Source organism: Astyanax mexicanus, chromosome 9, assembly GCF_023375975.1.
Source record: "Astyanax mexicanus isolate ESR-SI-001 chromosome 9, AstMex3_surface, whole genome shotgun sequence".
NCBI lineage: Eukaryota > Metazoa > Chordata > Actinopteri > Characiformes > Acestrorhamphidae > Astyanax > Astyanax mexicanus.
The window spans coordinates 16,570,456-16,595,662 of NC_064416.1; the positions used below are offsets into that span (position 1 = coordinate 16,570,456).

General features: G+C 37.5%; 1 protein-coding gene across 8 annotated transcripts in view; it reads right to left on the reverse strand.

Annotated features, from left to right (window-relative positions):
* pclob (piccolo presynaptic cytomatrix protein b) overlaps positions 1–25,207 on the reverse strand; it is a 129,302-nt gene that overhangs the window by 11,675 nt on the left and 92,420 nt on the right. For 4 of the 8 annotated variants that reach the window (XM_022679579.2, XM_049483372.1, XM_049483366.1 and 1 more), the window contains 15 exons: positions 24,533–24,601; positions 22,483–22,509; positions 19,986–20,074; positions 18,761–18,836; positions 18,447–18,572; positions 14,951–15,062; positions 12,652–12,719; positions 10,946–11,157; positions 10,486–10,536; positions 9,019–9,149; positions 6,473–6,499; positions 5,561–5,654; positions 3,953–4,024; positions 2,278–2,560; positions 466–660 (listed from right to left, as the gene is read on the reverse strand). In XM_022679579.2, the coding sequence (XP_022535300.2) occupies positions 466–660; positions 2,278–2,560; positions 3,953–4,024; positions 5,561–5,654; positions 6,473–6,499; positions 9,019–9,149; positions 10,486–10,536; positions 10,946–11,157; positions 12,652–12,719; positions 14,951–15,062; positions 18,447–18,572; positions 18,761–18,836; positions 19,986–20,074; positions 22,483–22,509; positions 24,533–24,601 (1,632 nt within the window). The remainder of the gene's footprint in view (positions 1–465; positions 661–2,277; positions 2,561–3,952; positions 4,025–5,560; positions 5,655–6,472; positions 6,500–9,018; positions 9,150–10,485; positions 10,537–10,945; positions 11,158–12,651; positions 12,720–14,950; positions 15,063–18,446; positions 18,573–18,760; positions 18,837–19,985; positions 20,075–22,482; positions 22,510–24,532; positions 24,602–25,207) is intronic. The other 4 variants (XM_049483370.1, XM_049483367.1, XM_049483368.1 and 1 more) reach the window with 4 other exon arrangements.

Sequence of the window (25,207 nt, forward strand, 5' to 3'; positions counted from 1 at the left end):
ATTAATGTGAAGAGGGGGGAGGTTAGCGGATGTTTTAGTTTAAACGGTTGGAGATTTTAGAAATGATTAAAAATTTATTTAGAGAGTTTATGAACTGTACGAATTATTAAAATTAAGATTGTAAATGATAATGAAGATTAAAATACAATTTAACCATAAAAAAGTGATTAATTTTATGATAAACCACATAATATTCCTAATAATATTTGGAAATATGCTCTTTTGATATGCACTAAAGGGAATTAATAGAGGTGCTTTATCTGGGATTTTAAATGGAAGACATTCAAAAGAACAGAACAAAAAGAAAGTATAAATGTACGAAAGATTAAACAGATAGGTAAGGACATGAGGGACAGGCAAAGAAAGAGTGGGAGAGTGAGAGAACAGGAGGAAAGAGAGAAAGAGATAGAGAGAAAAGAGACAGTAGAGATAAGCTGTGAGCTCATGTGTAGAAGTAAAGGTTACTTGGCTGGAGGCGGGACTGCTGCACCGCTGCCTCGGCCGCAGCGATGGCGTTGCCGGCCTCCTCCAGGTGAGCCTGTGTGACGCTGCTTTTGCTCTGGCTGCGGGAGGGGCCGTGGGAGCGCAGGTGACCCTCGGAGGAGGACTTGGAGCTGCCGGGGCTGCTGTGGGACTTCTCTATGGTGGGGACCTGAGTGTCTGAACACAGGGACAGTTGTAGTGAAAATAGGAACAACGTGGATATTTTAATACAGCAATATCCAATAATAAGCCAAAATCTTTATGTGTTTGAGAGCATCAGTTGTGTAAAGAGGTAGAGTTGGTATATATTGAATAGCCCTATTTGAGTGTCAACTCTCATAGTTATACAATGGTTCCTTGGATCGTTATATCAGCAGTTGGGACAGTCTATCACATTACAGCAAATTCAGGATTAAAGCCCTCACAACAAGGCCTCCCTACTCAAACTTGACTGTTGTCAGATCCCAAATAGAACCTAGATGTTGGGCATTTGATTAAAATTACTTGCTTCCCAAAATCTTGCTTTCCAGTCTAATGATATGCCCCATGGACTTCTGTCAACTGGGCTATATATCTGCAGGTGCATGGTGCACCAAGAGAGCTAGAGCTGGTATACAGTGAATAGCCCTATTTGATTAATGTTCTAATCCATATTATTGCAAGAACTCCTCAACTAAGTAAAGAAAAAAAATATTTCAGGAAATGAAGGTCAGTAAGTCCAAAAATTCACAAAGACAATTAAAACATTATGATGAAACTGGCTCTCATCAGGACCAACCCAGGAAAGGAAGACCAAAAACTTTCCTCTGCGGTACAGGATAAGTTAATCAGAGTTGCCAGTCTTAGAAACTACAAGTTACCAGCACCACAAATAAGAGCAGCTAAATTCTGAGTATTTTGGTTTGTTGGACATTTTTAATTTATTACATGATTCCCTAGGTGTTCTTTCATAGTGTGGATGATTATACAAATAAAATGAATATACAATGTAGGAAAAAAAGGAAAAACAGTGAATAAGAAGGTGTTTCCAAACTTTTGCTTGGTACTTTATGTGTACATTTATGTGGCAGCAGATGGATGAGCATTAGAGTGTGCGTTGCCATTCTGGCACATTTACCCCCCAAGTTTCATTCTTGAAAGGCGATTCCTACTGAGCAGTTTTTCTTTTTTGAATTAAGTGTATAATTATACAACTCATATTAATGTATTTGCTGTATTGGATATTTAAATGTAAGTGCAGTTGCAAACACCATCAAAACATTATGATGAAACTGGCTTTCATCAGGACCAACCCAGGAAAGGAAGACCAAAACATTCCTGCACAGGATAAGTTCATCAGAGTTACCAGTCTTAGAAACCGCAAGTTACCAGCACCACTCTTGTACACTGCATTCCTTTCATCCATATGATCACTTTTACTGCCCTCTAGTGGATGAATTACCAGCCTTCGAAAAGGAGATCTGCTTTTCAGTTGAGAAGTTTGTTCCTTTGCACTGCAGTACCAGCCTTTAGATTTCTGAAAATGCTTTACATTGGATTTTGAAATATTGCATTTGATTGCATTGAGCCATGAGACAAGAACGAGCGCATTAATGAGTTAAGCCCATTTCTTCTGGCATTGTGAATGTTGACTTTAGGCTCATGATTGACTGCATTAGAGGGTTCTATTCTATTGGCAGTGCCTTTTTCAGGACTTTTTAATGTACAGAGAAATCTAAACACAGTAGCATCTCTTTTATATTTCATGTTTCATTATAAAATGAAATATATTTTTAAATGTTACTGTTTGAATACCTTTAGCAGGGTCAGGGAAGATGCCGTGGCTTCGGCTCTTGATGACGGAGGACTTGGGAGACTGGTCGTTGCCTGGTTGTCCTCCTGTACCTCCAGGCCCACCCAATCCCCCAGGACCTCCTTGACCACCCTGGCCTCCCTGACCTCCCTGGCCTCCAGGTCCTCCTCCACCGCCCTGTGGGGGCTGACCTCTGCCATGATGGATGCTTTCACTTTGCTCCTTTAGGGGGTGCCAGCGAGGCATGTTATCCAGCATTGCTGTGTTCGACAGGTCAATCAGCACCTGCAATACAAACACCAGTGATGTCAGTAACGCGTTACTCTAATCTGACCCTTTTTTTCAGTAACGAGTAATCTAACGCGTTACTATTTCCAATCCAGTAATCAGATTAAAGTTACTTATTTAAGTCACTGTGCGTTACTCTCTCTCTCTCTCTCTCCACCTCATCTCCTCCACACACACACACACACACACCGCTCCCTTACCCATTGCCCCTCCGCTCTTCCCCAATCACACGCGTCTCGCTTTCTCCCCTGTCTCTCTCTCTCTCGCGCTCGGCGTGTCTTTAGTTTCCGCCCGTTTTCGTTTTCCGCCAGTTCTCGGCGCCCTATCTCTTTATTAAAGCGGTTTTTTTTTTTTGCGGCCGAGTCCCAATTCACTAGCCAGGGCAGCGGTCTGCCACAAATTTGATTGGCAGAGGAGAGCATTTAAAGATTTTACACCACACGTGATTGGAAGTTCACTGCGCGTATACCGTGAAGACAAGAAAAGTTCCGGTGCTTTAAATGAACACTGTCAGAATTAAATCCTTCTCAGTAGTTGGGTGCGGTATGGGTCCGTATTGGACAACGTCTGGGTCCGGACCCGGACCCCAGTCTGCAAATATGTGATCCCTGGTCTAGACCATATACGCGGTTCTGTTTTATAAAACCACTCCTTGCTGCCCTGCAGAGAACAACAGGTTCAATGTTCAGTTTTACAGTGTTAAATATGTCAGGTCAAGAAAGACTTTCTTTATTTTATATATTTTTTATAAAAACAAGTATTTATGTTTAGTAAAATCAAGAAAGACCATATTTTATTTTTTATAAAAAAATATATTTATGTTAATTTTTTTATTTTTATAAAAAAAAACATATTTTTTTAGGAAATAGTTCAACTTAACAGAGATAAATTGTTGCTGTTAAAAATGCATTTTCCAATAAAGGGAGTATTGGCAAAACTGGTTATAATGTTTATGTTAAGGCGGCGGGAGGTGGTGTCTGCAGCTGCTGAAAGTAACTAATAAAGTAACTTGTAAAGTAACTTAGTTACTTTTAAAATCAAGTAATCCATAAAGTAACTAAGTTACTTTTTAAAGTAGTAATCAGTAATCAGTAATCGGATTACTTTTTCAAAGTAACTATACCATTACTGACAAACACACACACATACCACAGTTATTTTTCAATATACACTGCAACAAAAGCTAATATGTTATGTTCAATATTTTTTCCCATTCTTGTCTTCATGTAAAAGTCTAATGCACATGAAAGCTGAGTGAAGTTTCAGAGCAGAAGGTGCACGTAGATAAAGGGTACGACTTGTTCTGGCAAATCATAAAAAAATTATGAGTTCTCTCTCACTCTCAGAAGTGTTTTGGCACATTGAATCAGAATGCAAGCAAACACTCACTTCACCCAGGAAATCGTTGGTAGAGTATCTGTCATAATCCCACACTGTCACCTCCAGGGTTTTCCTCTTCAGCTGAAAGAGAAACAAGATCACACATTCTATCAGTCACAGCGCTCTCATCCTGCTCTCTGATACACTGTGTCATTCACTAGGCATCATTAAACCTGGCAGAGAAAAACCCAAAACAAGTCCACAACTGAGTATAATTTGTAGTCCACAGGGTGCAAATATAGAGGAACTGTGTTCTCAATCAAGAGACATCCTGGCTAAATTAAGCCGCACCATCACGCTTGTCAGCAAAGCTCGGCACTCAATAAGACCCTGATGTTTGGTGTGCTTGGGGTTTGTGCATGTGTATGTGTGTGTGTGTTAAAAGAATTAAAGAATTATAGGATTTGTAGAAAATGCCTGGATAAAGAAGAAATTACAGAAATAATAGCTTTAAATAGAAGGCACAGGACGAAGCACAGTTATGTTTTAAGCTTTTATATTTATACTACTTGATATTTACACTGATTGATTGATTGATTGACTGACTGATTACAACTTTATTGCCCCTATCTTAATCCTTGCACAAGGCATGTTGCAATGCTTATTGCTATCTTACACCCCGCCAACAGTCTATTTTTATGCCTTGGGCTACATTGTTTAAATTGCAGTGGAGCTTGTGAATATATTTATGGCATAAGCTATGTGATCTTGAACTGAGGTGTTTTCAGATAAATTTCTGGTATATTGCTATCTTGCCAAACAGAAAAACCAGGTGGACCACTGACAGTAATTTGATGATAGTTGATAATAGCAGTGCATTATCAACAGGTGCATCCCCAATGTGCGTACACCCCTGCTTGACACACAGCAGTGCACAAACCCATAGTGGGTGCCTGTTTGAAGTTATGCAAACTTTTACATCAACTATAAACCGAATGAACAAGTGTGAACAAGCAGATCAATTTCCTCTGCTGATAGCTGATGTCCAGATAGCTGCATTGTTAAAATAGCAATGCGCAAAAGTCCAGACTCACTTGTCTTTTGAAGAGAATAGCAATGGTTGATTTCACATTATGCCCAAAACACATTTTCCCATCGTTATGATAGCAAAAGACACACTGACACATGCCCCAAATCAAGCTGAGCGGTGAACGGTTGACAGCTCTCCTAGAGATTGCTAAAATAGGGTAGTAAATGTGTTAATCTAATGATAATATATGTATACTGGATATCACAAGGCCTTTATACCTGAACCTGACACTGATGTTGGATTGCTAACAGAACATAGATTTGTAATTTGAAAACAGTAGTGGATGGCTGATGAATTACCTAAAGTGGGATAATTTTTAGTCCAATGCCTTTTAAAATATAAATAAAAACTTTTCTTTGAATGCATCACAGAGGTATTTATGTTTAGAAGTCAACGATCTATCACCATGACGTACACTATCCAAATGTAGCATTTGAGAGCTTTTTTTTTTTTTGGAAAAAACATTGGAACACCCTTTATGCCCTTTTGGGGACCACATTATCATTTACATTTCTTCTTGAGACAGATGTGGGTGAAATTTTTGGTCAGTGAGTGTTTTTTTTTTTTTTTTTTTTTGTTATAGTTACCTGTTCCAAGTGGATGTTTTTATAGATGACGGTCTGGTTCCATTCAGGGTTTTGGGTCTTCTGTACATATTTAGTCCTTCTCTTGTTCTCAGCACTGTAATGTCATTATGAAAAGACAGGATGTAAAACTTATTAGCCAAAAAGCAAAAATGCAAATTGGGCCTACTTAAAATTAGCAATACAACTGGCATAAAAGCCATTTACTATTTTTTACTTTTAAAACTACAGTATTTATAGCACATCGTTTTTTGTTAGCCAATATAGTAAGACTGAAATACAGTAGAAATTAATAAAGATAAAAACAAGGTATAAGGCATATTTAACAGTTTGTACAGTAATAGTGCTTCAATGAATCAGTAATGAAGGGAAATACTGTGCTGATAGGAGAGCAGATGAGAAGAATGACATCACTAGATCACAGCGGAAGTACTACATGGAACTACACCTCCCACATGCATTCCTGGAGAACAGCTGAACTACTAACAGTGCAAAACTCACATGTGAGAACTACAAAATGGGCACTCATCACAAGCAGCTACAGCGGGATCCTCTTCATAAAGCAAATACGCTCAAAACACTCGTCTGGCGAAGAGTGTTTTAAGATGAGAAGCTACTTGTAATTCATGATTTATGCACAACACTCTGATTTATGATTTATGCGGCTGGCATATCTCACTGCACAGAGAGGTAGAGATGGTTGTGAGGTAGCTTTGATGGTACATCTCAGCAGCACGGAAAAACACAGGCTCACCAATCAAAACCCGGCTGAATGACAGCTCAGTAATGAACGCGGGACCCGAAACACAAGCACACACACACATATATACATATACACACATTTGCGCACGCGTACACTACGCACTCGCACAAAGGAACGAAAGCAAGTGACAGAAAGGAGAAGCGCCACGCTACCTTGCGTTCTGGACAACCATGACTTGGCTGAACCAATCCAGAGATTTGTTAGGAATGCAAAAGCAGACAGACAAACAGAAAACAGTCAGAGAGTCCAAGAAAAGCAGACAAAGAAAAAGAGAAAGGAACGAACACACAGAGGGAGGGAGACCGTCGGCACCAGCACTCCAGAGTGTGTACGTGGAAACACACACATAATGGAGTGGATCTTGGTATCAGATAGAGCAGAGGCTGGGCAGGTAATGCAGCCTAATCTCATAAACACTCCAGATATGGCCATTAGGAGATAGCAGATATACCATTACGTTGCTTACACCGGAGGCGGCCATATTGATTTTGCTGCTTGTTGACTCTATGGGTCGCGAGCAGAGACTCAAAAGCTCAATGGCTAAATGGAGTGTAAGGAGAGTTAGGCTGAGCAGAATAGAAGGCAACCTGACTTATGCCTTCCAAGAAGCCATTACAGCTGTAAAATTACTCATTTTTAGGTTTTATGTAGTGCAGGAGCAGTGTCATATTAAATTAATACTTCTGAAAAGGTTTTGTTTAGACCTACAGTATTTTATATAGTTTAAGAAAACTGGTGTTTTTAGTAGCCCATTTGCATTGTTGTATCTCCCAGAAAAGCTGATTTTTCATTTTGTCATCTTGGTAATGATTTTTGGCACTTCACCTGATAGACATTTAATTCTTCTTTTCACTGCTGAAACTGAGACGTAGCCCAGTGTTGAGATGGGCTAAATATGTTGTTGCCATGTGGGTCAGCAAGACCTCTTCCTGTACTTGTTTTTTCCAGTTTTCAAGAGTCTTTTAAAGGTGTAGGAAACACTTCTCACCACACCTTATCTTTGTTTGTAGTACTTATACTTATAACAGTTACAGAGTTCTCTTTGTTTCAATGTCTTTCTACAGTTATTATGATGAAAGTCTGAATGTGTAGTGTTAAGTAACTGCTGCTGTTGAGTCTGCAGTCACACAGTCTGTTCTTTGTAAACCCAAATAAACCTTTGTAAACTTTAGCATCGTTTCAGTTTTATTTATAACAATATACAGCTCTGGAAAAAAATTAAGAGACTATAAACTATGGGAAACATTTCTTCCAAATTCCAAATGAAAATGTTTTCATTAAGAGCATTTATTAGCACAAAACGAGAAATTGCTGAAATAACATATGCAGAGCTTTTAGACCTCAAATAATGCAAAGAAAACTAGTTCATATTCATTAAGCTTTAAGAGAAATCAAGAGAAATCAATATTTGTTGGAATAACCCTCGTTTTTAGTCACAGTTTTTGAGCATCTTGGCATGTTCTCCTCCACCAGGCTTACACACTGCTTTTGGATAACTTTATGAAAAAGCTCATTAATGTATCGCTTTTAAGTGGTCTCTTATTTTTTCCCAGAGCTGAATATTTTTCTGTTTTTAGTTCCTTTTTTTGGTCAAAGCCCTGGCAGTTTACTAACTTTTGTACAATTTAAGTTTACTGGACTTAAATAAAGGTAATATATATCACACATGCAGACCTTTTCCTTGTCTCCACTGATTCAGACAACTACAATTCCCACAATTCACCTCTTGCAGAGGACTTGCAGTCGTGATCTGTTTTTAGGGTCTATGTCACTAGTACTAAAACTTGTTTTACCAGGGTATAGTTACCCTTTGTTTGTGTCAATCTTTGCAAAGTATTGCCAACACTCCTGTTGTTGCACACTGAGATGCTGGATGATCACCACCTCACCTCATCCACAACTCTATAGTTTATAATGGAGCACCATCTATCATTCTACTTAACAGCTCAATGCTGGGAGGCTTTATACCCCTCTAGTACATATCTGGCATTATGCATGGTGCCAATAGGTTTATTTTAATCTGCTCCAGACAGCTTGTTTAATCTATTGGCAACACTTCTTTGTAGCAACAAGCTAATTATGAGAAGCAGTAGCAGTAGACGTTTTAGTTATTTTGATTTCAGACAGTGGTTTTGTAACTTTAGCACAGTCAGTTTTTTCCTTGTTTCAATGTCTAATAGAATTTATCATTAGAGGCTTTTTTTATGGAAGGCTTGTTGCAGTAAACAAAAGAATTCCAGTGGGAAACATACATATTAGTTTACACCAAAATAAAGGACAGTGGGGTTCAAGATCAAGAGAAAATCAATGTTAAAATTAAATAATATATTAGACATCAAAATAATTTAAGGTTCAGCCATAGAACATAAAACAGCACAAACATAAGCACACACTCACACACGTCAACCACACGACACCGACAGATCACAAGGACAGACAACACAAATACAGTGTCTCTTTTTTTTTCTCTCTCTCTCTCTCTCTCTCTCTCTCTCTCTCTCTATCTCTTTTCACTTGCATTCTCTCTTTCTCCTTGCTCACTCTCATTCTCTCTCTCCTGCTGCTCTCTATCTCTCGTACACACCCACCCTCACACACATTTACACTTTCTCAGAACCCGTAAATAGAATACTTTACACACACCTACACACACGCACAAACACACCACCATACACACATTCCAACACGTGGTACCTACCTCCTCCCTGGCAGCAGATACACCTTGACGAAAGGATCTGAATATCCGTTATTGTCTCTGGGGGCGAGGTTTCTTGCTTGTAGGACGTGAACGATCAAATTACCCATATTCTTGTCGTAGTTGATTTGGAGCTGCAGCAAGAAACACAGGACATGATCCTTCACTCAGCACCTCATATCATTATAACTCTGTTAAATAGGAAGGGCCATTAAATAGCATTTTATGACCCTGCTATTATAAATGGATGACAAAATCATAGGAAGTATGATTATTGGAATTGAGTGTTCTAATCTAAAGAGAGAGAATTGAAAATGTCCATGTCATACCCATTAACAGCTATTTTAATGATTGACTATTACACATTTTTAAACATTTTTCTTACATTAATAATGTAAGATGGAGCGCTATTTTTTAAATTAATCCCAATGCTATTTTACTGAAAGTATATGTAGCTAAACCACTGAGCACAATAAAAACTTCACAAGTATGTAACTTATAAATTAGTTGTATAGACATTGTAATTGAACTAAAACTAAAACTAAACGCTACAGAAACGCTACAGGTTTTAAATAATGGTAAAAACTTGGTAAAAACTGGGCAATAAATATAGATGGGTGTTTTTTATTGGGCAGCAGTAATGATATGTCTTAACATCTATGTGTATTATTTATTTATACTCACTGCCATGCACAAATTGTGTATCTACATTTATTATAGTTTGACATTATGTGAATCTGGCAACTGTTCTTTACATTAAAAATTTCATCAAAATTTCATGATGAATTAACCAAGGGAAATGCTCCAAAAATGGTTTTGAAATGTAATCTTTTCACACTGACTTCCATTGAAAGATAAGACGTTTTTGATTACTTCTCTTGTAAAATATGTTCAATTCAATATATTCAAGTATTACATTCAATTTTACTGATGTTATATTTACAGTGACACTGTTAATGATAAAATTATATTGCTATAATTTTTCACTATTTACACCAGTTTTTATGTACAAATATATGAGCCACAGAAAAAAAAAAAAAAAAAAACTTTTATTTCCATTTTCTTTGATTTTCAGTTTTTGATTTAACATACATTTGTCTGTTGTCCAAATGCTCCAAAATCAGTAAAATGTACACTACCAGTCAAAAGTTTAAGAACACTTTTTTCCTGGTATTTTTGCCTTTTAAGCTCTTCAGGTCCAGTCAATAAATAAAAATGGTACAAAATCCCCAAATCCAGTGTATACAATTTTGAAAACAAATGAGCATAAAACCTACAAAAAGTAGTATTGTTTATATATACATATATACACAAGGAAATGTATAAGTCTTTTCTTTAGAGAAATTACAATCTAGTAGACCGGTAGTGTATATTTTTTCTGCTCTAAAGTTTTGGAGGCACAAGGTTTTTATGTAGCAAAGATAAAACATACTTTATATAAAAATATATGTGCTGGGTAAGTGGACTCACTTGCATTTCACCAGTGATTGGATGCGGCTGTGGTTTCAGAGCCTCTGCAGACTGAGAATAAACACACAATCACAATAATGCAAATCAAAACTGTAGCAAAAACAACTATGAAGAATCAACTACGGATAAAAATTTATGCTCATACACGCATTCAGACCCACACCCACCCACACACACACTCAGTTTAACCTCCTCCGTAAATTAATACGTCTCGTTTTTTGAGCAGAGCATGACTTCACTCAGGATGAAGAATTGCTTACAGTGAGCGTTAAGATAAAGAAGAAAAGGGTCTGCAGAAGTCAGACCACCTGCAGCTACAGACCTGCTTCATCACACTGAGATCAAACAGTCTAATCACATCTAACCTTCAGCTTCAAAGCCAGTCGTACTGTCACACACACACACCTTCTGCACATGGGTTCACACACACACACACACGTCTGCTGTCACTCTACAGTACCTTGCTGCTGTGGCGTTTCTTGTTGACGGAGGGGGAGCCGGGCTGGCCGGGGCTGGGTACTGCGCTGGACGCGGCGGACCCGGTGGCGGAATGCAGGTGTCCGGCTTTCTCCAGGGCAGCCAGAACAGAGGCAGGGGCCTGCTGCTGAGACACCTTCTGCAGCTCCGCAGCCAACTGATTAGGGTCTACACCAGGAGAGCGCTGACGATCAGCTGCAAATAAAGAGAATCACTGCACATTACAGGAAAGCACTGTAGAGGAGGCCCAACAGGGTTTTACACATTTTACCAATAAACATATACAGTACTTTTATTCTAGTAATGTAATCACTTTCATATGTTATTATTACATTCACACATATACAGTGTCATTTGATTCCAACTACTCTTTCTGTGCTGTTTTTTTTTTTATCATTGTATAACATTTGGACATACTTTCCCATTAACATCATAAATATTTATTATATTGCATATTCATAAAAAAGAGTTAAAAACTATTAAGAAACACATATGTAATTAGGTATCCCTTCAGAAACACCTGAAATAAAAACCCAGCCCAGGTGTTTTAGGACAAGAGCTCAGCACTCTTGAACCCCTTAAAGAAAGGTGGAGAACAGTCCCAGGTTCTACATCTACGTAGCACACTAAGAGATTAATGCTAAGAGTGGGTAAATTTGCATTATCTAACGTATGAAACATATTTTGGCTTTTTTTTTTTATAATTGCATACTGTATGTGTTCATTGATAGTTTTGATGTCTTCAATATTAATGTACTTTTTATTTATAATACAGAAAAAAAGAAAAACATTAAATGAGAAGGGGTGTGTCCAACGTGTTACTGATAATATAATATAATATAATATAATAAACTGATAATATACATACATATTTTAGGCTAAATTAAATTATATTTTACCTTTTTGAATATTTGCTTTTAATGACCATCTTAATTATTCTGTATTTACTATATTAGTAACTAAATCAGTATTTTCTAGATTCAAAGGTCATAGGCTTAAAATGACCTTCTGTATGAAACAATGTAAAGAGTTAACAGTTATCTTAATAACTTGATAACATTGTTTTTATGCATTACTTTGAAAATATTGTGCAACAACCTAGTATCTCCAAAATGAAAAAAAATGAAAAACTCTGCAAAAATTTTTTTTGCTCTCAAATATTTTATTTTAGTAATGCCTGTTTTGTTATTGAAAACAACTATATATCACTCAATTAATTGCTAAATATCACAAGATTAGTTGATTACAGATCTAATGAATAGTGACTGCTCCAGTTTTTTTTTTTTTATGACAGGAATGATATACTGATAAATGAAGGGATTTTAGTGGGTGTGTCTCTGTACGAATACGTGTGTGTGTGTGTGTGTGAGTGTATCTGTGCAATGGCAGCAGTCTATTTTTGATTTTCTCTTCCCCTGATATTACTATCACCGAGCTGATCTGAGCCTTTATTGCGGGCGGTGGTGCTATCACACTACAATAGAGGAAACAAGGTTTAAGATGAACACCAGATGCTGTAGCAATCTTGCAGCAGATCAGCGCTCACATATTGCAAAAAATAAATAACATACTGAAAGGCTACTGTGCGCTGAATGGAAAATGATAATCCTCAAATTGCCTTATGTTTTTCCTCCACTGCAATATAGAAAGAGACTCATCTGCATTCAGCCACAGTGAAGAGAGACCTACCGGCCTTTATCTGAGACTGCAGCTCCAGCTGCTGCGGATGCTCCGAGTCTGAGAGCATGTTCAGGTCTCTAAAAACACAACAACGTGGAACAAACAGTGAATAAAGACAATTTTCAATCTTAACTTAACATTTTATTATGTGTTGCTTTGGAGGGAGTTTTTTTTATAGAGCAACTACTGTATATAAGTCCTGTTTAGCAGTTGTAGTTTAGCCAGTTATACTATCAATCAGATTAATAAATGTATTAAAGTTACAGTACTTAGGCTCTTGTTTAAGTATCTGTCTTTATTATAGTTATTATATAGTTAAAGCTATATCCAATAAGGAGAAGGTCAATGATTAAACATCCCATACTGCCACAAGAATTCCTTACTTGGTTTTGTACCACAGCATCAGCAATAAACACTGCTGTGGAGACTATTTTATTGTTTATTCTTGTTAAAGAAAAAAAACAGGAGAAATTATGGGATAAGAGCTGCTTTTTTTGTGGTTTGTTGAGTCTGCTTGGTTACAGGATGTCACACTGTGATTCACTGCTTCCCCTGTTTTTGAATTGCGGTCAGGGGTGTATTGCATTCATTTCTTAAGATGCGCATACAGTAGATCCCATGCTGTAAATAAATGCATGGTTTGCAGGAGTGTCTTCTATTCTTAATGGTGTAGCATTATCTTTACCACAATTTAAACACTACATTTACAACTCACACAAATATAACACAATACTGGGGCAGACTGGAGTTTAATTCCTTGCTCAGAAAAGCCACCAGGATACCCAAATAAGAGCCTTTTGGCAAGATTTCTAACACTACATCACTCACTGAAAACCATCATTATGAAGTAGAGGAGTGTGTTTAGTGGCAGGCTGCTGCCACAGAGCTGCTCAACAGACAGACTGAGGAGATCTTTTACTCCAAGAGCCAGCCGGCTTTTAAACACTCTTCCACATTTACTTTTACATGGATATTTACTCAACCACACATGGCTGGACGCTTGGATGACATTTTATTGTGTTTACAGAGCAATTTAAGGTCGTTTTTGTCTTCATTTAGATTTTCTTGTTAAATATTCCCAGTTCTTTGTGCATTACACAGAACCCCTGGTGTTTTTCTGCTGTTTGCACTCTTTTGTTCTAGTCCCCCTGAATATAATAGGATGTAATTAATCTCTGGTTATTTGGGTGTAATTGCTCTTTTGTCTCTGGCTGTTGAAGTCCCCTAATAAAGCTTGTTTGTATCTCGCCTCACCTCACCTCAACATTACACAATACTGTGCATGCGTGCGCATATTTTAAATCAGTTAAAAAGCAGCCCTTACTCTGCTTACACTACCAACCAAAAAAATAATAACACTTTCTATGAATGTCATGTCTATAAGACTCTATGAATATACATATAACACATTATAATGCATTTATAAAGCATAATAAACATAACTATAAACATTTTAAACTATTCTTACTCCCATTTCTAAGATTATTGTAAGTCGCTTTGGACAAAAGCACCTGCCAAATGTAATGTAATGTATAGTAATCTCTAAAAATATTAGACATTATAGTCATGTTTATTATGCATTATTAACCTCCAAAAAGGTGCTTTAACAAAGCATGCTATACTTATTTTTAACCACCCATGAATTACACTTATTTCAAATACTATAATTGCTTATATTAGCTTATAATATATTATAATGTGTCGTTGTACACTTTAGGTAAAGTGACAGATGTCCATCATGGGAATATACAGTATTAATAGTGACAGGTATCTGATATTTTTATCCAGATGTATAACACAATACAAGCAAAGTTTATGATGCATTATAATCACAATTAATAGTGTATAATGGCTATAATGTGTTATATATTTTAATAAATACATATAAAACCACATTTATAATGCCTTATGAATGCATTATAACGTGACAAGAGTATGTTTATAGAGCCTAATAAACATACCATTCATAGAAAGTGTTACCAAAATAACTTTTTATAAATGACAATACATTTACAAATATGTTATAATACCTTAATTACCTTACCTTGTGATCATAAATTAAGAGAAAGCACTAGAAAAACAAGAACTTAGTCCCACTGTGCTGTTCTTAGAGTTTTGTAGACATCATTCACTGAAAGTGTTAATTATACTTTTACTTTCACTCAAATAGTCATTTACCCAGGTTATCTCTACTGTATTTCACTCTGTTCTGTCTGTGCTCATGAGTCATTCTTGTGTAAAACTCCCCCAAGGATATGCTACTACAAATACCGTAGTTTAATAAGGCAATAAGGAAACGGTAACTCACAGGCGAACACATATCTCTGCGTCTCCACTCTGCTGCTGACCCAGGATGCTCTGCACTTCCTCATAGGTCTTTCCCATCAGATAGATTCCATTCCACTCCAGGACCTGCATTCCTGCAGTGCACACAATACTTATTAAATCACAGTTACAAACAAAGTACATATGAAAATAAAATATCAGTCTAAATTGGTAGCAACTGTTTAAACATCTTTTTTTTTAGCAGTGTAGTCATAGTTATAGAATCTCTTAGCGTCGAAAGAAGCCCCACACAATGTACTGACAGTTTCACACACAAACACATTTATATTATAAGACACTCTAAACAAAAAATAAAAATAATGATACACCAGAAGCTTCTTAACCCTTTAACAGGAAAGCACTTTTGTCATTTTTCTGCCTGATAAAACACACCTTAATCTTAAGGATTTCTATTCAAGCTTTACATAAAGTGGAGTTATGTATCCATAACTAAGTTTTGGGAGTTGATCCACGCCCTCACTCCTCCCACTTCCTTCCCTATTTAAATCGTCACTTCCTCTCTACCTGCTCGTTGAACAACCTCGCACCCACCTCCTCCCCATCTTCCTCCTTTGTTAATTTTATAATTTTTCCTCATGTTTCTCTTCATGAGAGGGGGGGCTTCGGCTTCACGCTTTACAGCGAAGCTGCCCCAAACTCCACCCCAATACTCTGAGTTCGCTCCCCCTCTTTTCTTCTTCTCTGCCCAGTCAAGGGCGTGGGTCAATACTAGCAAAAAGATCTTATGTTTGATAAGAAACATTTCTGAAAATCTTAATTGTAATTGTATTAGAAAATATTTTAAAATTGTAAAGTAAATCTGCAACTGTCAAAATATAATGAATACAAATCATAAGGTTGACAATTAAAAATCAATATTTTCCTAAATAGAAACCAAACATGTCATGTCCTCCAAACATTTTGTTTCATGATAGTTGTCCACTATTAATGTCTATTTTCAAATTAAAAAAAATTGATGATCTGAATAATTAAGTGGAGTATAGTGTGAACAGGTAGCTTCTCCAAATATCCTGTTGAAGTCTCCAATGCCTTCAAAGGTTCAGAATGTAAATAACTTATTTTACTGCAGATATTTTGTTTTATTTTTTTTTAACATCTACACCTGTAGCCCGGCAGAATTTTTAAGTCATCAGATCATTGTGCCATGTACACTACACAACTGCTTCGGCTGCAATCGGGCGTCTTTAATTTGTTGGGGCTTTTACATTACATGGCTAATCGGCAACATATGGTCACAAATTATTCAATTTTGACATATATTATTTGACTCATTGCCGTCCTTTAGCAGTTCATACTACATGACTGAGCGAGTGCTGAGTAATCGCCAATTTGCCTCAGCGCAGAGGATTTTAGTGACAAGCTACAAAAAACAGTTGCAGACTGAAAAACTGGTCTAAAATTATGTATATCTCTAAATCAAATTATCTCTATTGAACCAGTGTTATGAAAACAAAAGTGGTTCTTTTATAGCAAGGGTGGACAACTCCATTTCTGGAGGACTGACTTCCAGCATAGTTTAATAGTTGTCCTACTCAAATCAACCTACATTACCTGGTAATTTACTGATGAGTAAAATTTAAGTGTATATAAGTAAGGCCACACCCTGTTCTGTGGAATCTTTGAAAGAACCTTCTGGTGCCCCTTTATTTTTTAAAGTGTATTGAATTAGAGGAAACTGTTGGACAGGAAAGAAATAAAGGAAATGAGAAATTAGTGGTAGATAAAGAGCTCAGACACTGCAACACTGCAACACTGCAAACCCAACCACTCTGAGGGCCGACTCCTCAGCACTTACACAAATGAAAGCGAGTCTTCAGATAGGCCTTCTGCTGACGGAGCTGTTCAGCAGCTGAGACAACAGAAGAACATCATTCACATGTCTGCAAGCGTCTGCGCTGTTAGTCTTTAGTCCATAGCTCCCATAGCTCTTTCCAGTGTTAAACACTTCCAGAATGAATTACCCTCACATGTACAGTAAATATCCAAACGCTACTCAACACTAGTGGTATTAAGGGAGTTCATTACCCAATTATTAAGTAGTAAGAGCCTCAAATTTTCTGAGAAGGCTTTACACTAGATACTCTATACTTGATATCCAAATGTTTTTGGAGACCACTTCTAATGAATGCATTTAGCTTCTTTAACTTTACTTTAACTTTAACCCATTGCTGACACAGATGTGCAAATGCACACATAGCTTGTCTAGTTAACGTTAAAGTATTGGCAATTGAACAAAAATGTAGAACCTCTCTACTGTCTTGTGAAGGCTTTCTACTAAAATATATGTATTTGACTGCATTGGATGGATGTGACAAGAGCATTAGTGAGGTTAGAATATTGGGTGAGCATCACTAAACCTCATCAAAATTTCCTTTATCAACTACAGTACATAACTCATACCTCAAAGTACTGAATGGAGCACCATCATTGCAAAGAATGCAGAGAATTGCTCCACAGCTCAACGCTAGGAGGCTTTATGTCATTCGAACTGATGCTTGGCATTGGTCAAGGTGCCCTAAGGCTCATGCCCGGCTGCCTCGGAGCATGCCTTTCTACTGCAAATGCTTTTTTCTGCTGCTTGTGCACAAACGAATGCCTGTGTCAGCAATGGATGCACCTTCAAGTAGTAAAACTCACTAATAAAAAGAGGTGTCTGGATACTTTTAAACATATAATAAGATAATATAATTTTTGGATGGTTTTCAAAATGGTGAGCACAGTCTGTTTAGATCTGCAGACCTTAGACTTTTTTGCCGCAGGAGGTGATATCCCATTACAGCAGAGGAAATTACTTTTAAGATGAACAGCAGATGTTTTACTATTCTAAAAGCAGATCAGTGGCCCCCGGAATGACATACTGAGCTTCTGCGCTTTAAATAGAGAGTATAATATCAAAATGCTTGGGGGTCTCAGCAGTGTACGGGTCATAGCAGCAGCTAAACATCCACTCAATTCTGCATTTATTCACTGTGGCTGAAAATCTCAGCTCCATGACCTCACGGCCGACATGACAGCATTAAATGTGACTCTTGCCGTTGATTACCCTTCTAAATTAATAACCTGAGCACTGAGGGCTCTCTGTCTCTCTCCCAGAGGCCATAGCATGCTCTGTGCACTGCTGTGTCTGTGAGACAGGCTTATCTAGAGTGACAGGAGATGCTGAGTTAGCTTCAGTCCACTGGGACAAAACAGCAAAAGTGCACAGCAGTCAGAAATGAGAAATGCCTGCTTAAATTATCTACATCTGCGCCAGACGTGGGGCCAAAATGCTTCTCAAAGGGTGCTTTGTCTCGGCAATTAAAAATAGAAAAAGATAATTACACATAATAACACCTGAGAGAGGCGCTCACAAGTAACCAAAATGGCCAAAATAGCAACAAAGTGGCCAACTCAGGCAGCCGAATCGGTATTGTCAGTTTCGCCAGCCATGAAGCCTCTTATGAATGTTAAAATCTCACCTTCCACAACCTTCCCTGTCCGCTCAGCAGTGCCTCCGGCTGACACTTTAGCGATGTAGGCGCCAATCTCTCCATTTGTTCCTGGAATCTCCTTTCCTCCCACCACTCGGATCCCCAGACCACCCCCTACAAATACCAAGAAAACACAGCCCATATTAGTTGTATATATATTGTTTATGTACAGTATATGTTGCACTGATGTATATATATATATATATATATATATATCATAAGTACCAATAGAGCCACTGCAGACATGACATCTCTGTAGATGTATGAGTCCAATAGTAAAGTAAAGGAATAGTAAAGTATACCTGAAACACTCTGGTCTTTAGGATCCCTCAGCAGTTTGATGCGAGTGTGAGGGAAAGGATAATGCATGGCTTTCATCTGCAACACATCATATATAATCAAAATAATCAAACAATCTAAAACAGTATGATTCCCATATTCATGTTTTGTCAGGGATAAACACTCATGAATATAAAATCAGCAATTTACATGATAAGAATATGGCCGCTGTGTCTCCTAACTTTTTAAAACTCATAAAGGAGGAGCACAGATTGGTCCAAAAGTCTAAAATGCTGCCATTATGATTGGGAGATCGCTGGGTCGAATCCCTTTCATGCAGCTGCCGAAGCCCTGGGAGCGAGCAATTGGCCTTGCTCTCTCTGGATGGGCAGATGGCGCTCTTTCCCCTCATCACTCCTAGGGTGATGTCAATCAGCACAAGGCGCCTGTGAGCTGATGTATCAGAAAAAAACATTTAACTTTAAGTAGTTAAACATGCTGATTGACCACAAAATATTTTTTATGTATCTTTAATATATATTTTTTTCTAATTTGACCCTAATTTTTATTTATTAAACCTGAAGTGCAATTAATCAATCCTTGTTTGCAGGAACTAGTAACCCCTATAACTAGCAACTCCCCCAAAAACTAGGAGTGTGAAGACAAGCTGATGCCTCCTCCAATATGTGTGAAGCCACCCACCACCTCTGTTTGAGCTGTTGCTGATGCAGCATCACTGAGTAGTCCTGTGTCAATCTGTCAGTTTTTCTAAATGTTCTGGTAACATTATTACAACATCATTTGTATCAATGTATGTTTTTTTAGTTTTTGGCCATGTTATTTTTTTAATGTTACCATAATGTTATTATTAATCTAGCTAGGAAGACTACAGACTAATCTTCTTGAACTTTTTCAAAACATTGCTAAACGTTCTTTGTTTTAAATGTTCTGACCAACATCACACTAGGGGTTATGTGAAAGGGGAGAGCACGTACACCCAAGATAGAGCAAGGTCATTTGGGCTCTCTCTGACTCTGGCTGCTGATGGCAAGCAGCCCTTTATGGAACTCGACCAGCATAAATAACAACACTGCTTGACCAGCTTGACCATCATGACCATTCTGGTTGCCTATTTATGAGGTGAGGTACCATCTTTACTTGGATTGAGTTAAATTGAGTTAAACTAAAAATAAATATATACAAAAAATAACTTGGTCGTCTTTACTGTTTGTATGTGCAGTACATTACCTGTCTTCTGTCCTGTACGGCGTGTGGTCCACCGCGACCCTCACGAGGTTTATCAAACCAGTCAGTCTCTTCATGCTGCAGATGGTAGGCTTTAGGGGGAACAATGAAGGAAAGCAGCTATTTCACCACTGTACTGACTTACTTTAGAGGCTGTGTCCCAATCCACTACCTTTCTCCCTAATCACTACCCCTTACCACATCTGAGAAGAACATTATTTTTCTAGCTGAACAGGGTTCAAAAACCGAGTGCTGACTTTCACAGCAATGGTTCTTTGGTATCTATTAAATCAGGTGGGCTGTCATTAGAGAAACTCACAGTGGTAAGGTGTGTAGGGCATAAAACACAGTGGAATGAGACGCAAGCAAATATAGTTAAGTGTACAGGGCATGCAAGTTTTTTTTTTTTTTTTTGGCATGCACACCGTGTCCCTAAATGGGACAATGTCCACACATCATGCTCTGATAGTGGGACGGAGAGCTGCTGTGGCTTCGAAGCACAGCAGACACACAGACAACGAGGATGAGATGCCTTATCCACACTTCACTCGATTAGCAGACTGATAAGTGCTAGTATCTTATCAACACTGTGAGCTGCCCTTTTACTCTCTCTACCAGCAAAAAAAAACCACTCCATAGCACTACATCACTGCAGAAGGACCAGTTTAGTAAACTCCACTGCCAAATTCATCACAAAAATGATGATATAAAACTAAACAGCTTTTAAAAAGCAGTCTATCCCAATGAATCAGATCTACGCAGGTATATGCATGTCACGTGTTTTAGAACTCCACATAGAGCCTTTGAGAATCTTCTTAAACTGATAGAATTGTCAAATATCTTTTAAGCAGTACTGTAAATTGTATTGTCTGATGTGTAAAATTCAGAGGTGGGTAGTAAAACACTGCAGTATATTTATGTATTTGGCTGACCAGATAACATTAGCACCATCTAGTAACTGGCTAATATTAAGCAGATTCTACGCAGGACATATTCCAAGATGGCAATGTCAGGATTCATGGGATCATCATTTTCACACATGGATTGTTCACCACAGAGTCTAGTCTTAATCTCATTGAGAATCTTTGGGATGTGCTGGAGAAGACTTTGAGCAGTGGTCAGACTCTACAATCATCAATGCTGCAAGTTGTTGGTAAAAACTTATGCAATACTGGATTGCATAATTTTTTACCAACATCTTGCAGCATTGATGATTGTAGAGTTTGTTTGATTTAAAATACAGTATGTCTCTCTCCATCCAAACAGATAGTAGGCTGTTTTTTATATGAGTGAACATACTGTAATTGCCTGGTGTTCCTGGCAAGATGGAGGGAACTGACTTGCCTATAAAGACTTTTACTTTAGCCACGGATCCTTTAAGTCATGTAAATAGTGAGGTTCAATGTTTTTCCTTCCTTGGAGAACTTTTGATGACCTCTGCATACCAGGAATACCTCACAAGACCTGTTTAATATTTTAGTGGTGCCCTCACCTAGTCGTCTAGTTATCACAATCTGGCACTTGACAAAGAGGCTCATATTCTTACATATGTCCATTTTCCTGATCCCAACACATCAACTTTAAGAAAAGTGTTTATTCCAAGACTTGACCAAATATCAATGCTATTTACTTCATCTTAGTTAGTTTTAATGTTATGGATAATCATCAATTGAGAGAAGAACCAAATATTTGGCAACCAAACTGATTCCGAGCAAAAAATATTTTGGTGTTTAGCCAAATAAGTGAAAAAACAGAATGACTAATGACTAGTCACATTTTTTAGACACAATGTTGTTTTTGCTACTAAACTAGCACTGCTGAGGTAAATATAAAGCTGTACTTTTTTGAAAACCAATACAAAACTAGATTTAGGTTGATTAATTTACTCATTGATGGAACAAAAAATAATTAATGAACAAAAAAGTTAATTTTGGTGCATCTCTAATTTAAAATATGACTAATGATTTCTGCTTAGGTTAACATGGGTGTAGTCTACCCACCTCTGTATGTATATAACTAGGTCCATAAAATGTATACTGTTTATAATTTCTAATTCATTAAACTGAAAAAGTGCAAGTCAAAACTAATTCATTTAAAATTACATAGAATCTGTCCCAATTCATTTTGTAATAAAGACCTGATGTTCTCTCCTGAGTCACATTAAATCAGCATTAGCCCACGTTCACTCCTTCACTTGTGTGAGGATGCATTGATCATGCTGTGAACTGATGACCTCGACACATGGAGATCTGCCGTCCCAACATGCCGCTCTCATGATAAGACAGGTATGTAGGCATGTAGATACAGTATGCATGTGACCTTGCTGATATGACCAGGTCGTGTGAGAGATACCTTGTGCAGTATATGGACATGAATACCAGGATGGGGCTGAGGTGCACCACAGAGATATGCCCATAACTCAAAACTATGACACGCATGAGACGAGTTGATTGAGTTATGCTTAATGGGATTTTGAATGCCGGTGTGCAATAACTCTCACCTTCTACTTTCCAGCTAGGACCTCGTGCTGTGATGCAAACATTGCATTTCAGTGAATTTGTAGAATAAATTCCACTATTCAACAGCTTTTTTTTTTAATGATGTGCCACATCTTGGGTTTTCCCAAAAGTAAAGACCACCTCAGTCAGTGGTTCCCAACCCCTTGTCCTGGAGGAAACTCTGCACCTGATCCAGCTAGTTAATCAGCTAATTACAGTAGCTTTAAAATGTTTGTGTCCCAGTTAAAAATACCAGAATTTCTGAGTTCCAGGTAGGAAATTTAAATAGAAAAGCTCCTTCATGTTGAAAATAGGAAGAGCTTTACCAACCCAGAGTTTAGAGACAAAATGGCTACCCTAAACACCAATAGTAGTAAAAACAGTAGTGTTATACAGTTATTAAAAATAACATCTTTGTATCAGTGTCTCAAAAAATCAATGAACATGGATTTATCCATGGATATGGTATTTCCATGGCAGAGATCCCAACTGTCACAGAAGTACAGGTAGTCTCCCGTATTTAATATACATATTCTTTGAGCCTGGGGGATTTAAAGTAGATGGTCCAGAATGAGAGGCCTTAATTCTGCATCCTTAAAATGAGTTTTTGCATGTGTTTTAATGTGCAATATACCATTTAATGTATTGTTTTGTTATAAATGCTAAACTGGGATATAGTTTTCTAGATTCTCCCTTAAACACTGGTAAATGATTATCAAGCTAGCTGTGCTAAAGTAGTATTTATAGCTAACTATGCTCGTTGGGAATGTTTTAAAATGGTGTAAAATGATTAGCATTTAACTAGAATGCAGTCATCTCGGGTGTGACATCATTCCCGGCTATATTGCTATTTACTAATATTAATAGTGTGAATTTGGCGAGTAAGTACACAAAATAGTGAGATACTAATTGCACAAAAAATATTTTTTAAAAGGAAGCCTTATTCTTCTAATTTTCCCTGACGACATTTTCTGTTCTGCATTGAATTTGTCCATCGTAACCACACTAAAAAAAAAAACGGTTAGAATATCTAAGAACAGTCAACTTTGACATCTAATATCTAAAATCTAATCTAAAATCACTTTATATATATTTAAAAACCTGTTAGCATTACTAATTCAAATGCACTTAGAACACACTCAAAATTGTAAGATCAGGAAACCTTAAAAATGTCCAATCCAGGACCAGGGTTTGGAAGCACTGGTATAAAATGATAGCATAATTCAAATATAACACTTTAATGGTAGACTACTGTTACTACTATTAAATATCTACTATGGCTACTCATGCAATTATTAAATCAAAAGCTCCCATAAGGGCAAATAAACCCACCAGTGTTTCATCAGTGGTCGTGATGTTAAATGCTGTATTAATTAGAGATATAGTGTATGTAGAAATACACTACACCTTCTTTGAAACACAGGGACGTTTCCTACTGCTGCCACACCGATACATCCTTCACGTCTTTCAAAGAAGTTACAAACTACATTTGTGACCCCTGCTGAAAAATCCAGCTCAAGACCAGCTTTTTTTTGGTAGCTGGATTCTGTTGGTCCAAGCTGGTCTTTGAAGCTTAAGTTGGTTAAAAAAAGCTGGTCATTCTCACAGAACTTGACCAGCATAAGATATATTTTTGAGGTTGATGTAGTGACTGAATATTGGTTGACTAGATTGGAAATCGGTCAACCAATAAGGCACTATCAGGCTGGATAACAAGCGTGGCAGTTGTAGTTGATTACCATGGTCATGGTCATAATGGCCAGAATGGCGATGCTGATTGACCAGCTTCACCAGGTTGCTGAAAGGCCAGCTTAAGACAAAACCATACCTTATTCTGGCCAATAGCTAAAAAACGCTTGATCAGTTTGAGCTGGCTAAGCTTTTTCCAGCAGGGACATGTTAGTTTATTATTCGGTTGCTGATATAATGAGTGACTTTAGGCAGTTTTTTAAGTAATGATAATAGCAGAGAAAACTTCATTATAGTTGCATTCTACATTAAAGCGAGAATATGAAGTTTGACTTATAGAATACAACTACAGTTATACTCTACCGTGTCTGACACTCTCATGATAGAGCCTGGGGTCACTTCTGTGCAAAACCATCAGGGGGTCATTTAGTGCTGCAAACCAAAGCATATTCACAACCTTAAATCTGCTTTGGGTTGACTTGGGTCAAATATCACAGTCCTGCCAGTGTTCACACTGTGTATGGGTTAAATAAATCAATTTAATTTCTTGCACAATTTAAATAAACACATAATTCACACTACTGAAGTTAAGTACTGAAACATCACTACTGTGAAAATAGACTTAAAGAGATAAGAGGGCCAGTTCTTGGGAAAAAGCTCCAGACTGTGTAAAATATTCAGCGTTCATATAGTTTCCCCACAGGGTAAAAGTTACTCAGTGTAGCTGCAGAGAAAGTCTAATTAATCAATCGCAATCTGTCTGTAGTGCTGCAAGTAATTAATCAAAGGGACAACAGTGCTCTTTTTAACAAACATATCAGACCTAGAACACTGTGCACTTTGTTTCAAGATGGTCTGACACAATTATTTACAAAGTACATCGTCCCTGTCCTAACACTGAAGTGCACTTAAACATCAAGAGGCATCAAATACAATACGTACTGTAAAAACCCACATGCAGAGAATAACATCCAGTTCCGCAAACTGCAATCCCAACACACAACAGCTTAATGATCACTCAAAAGTCATGCAGTAAAT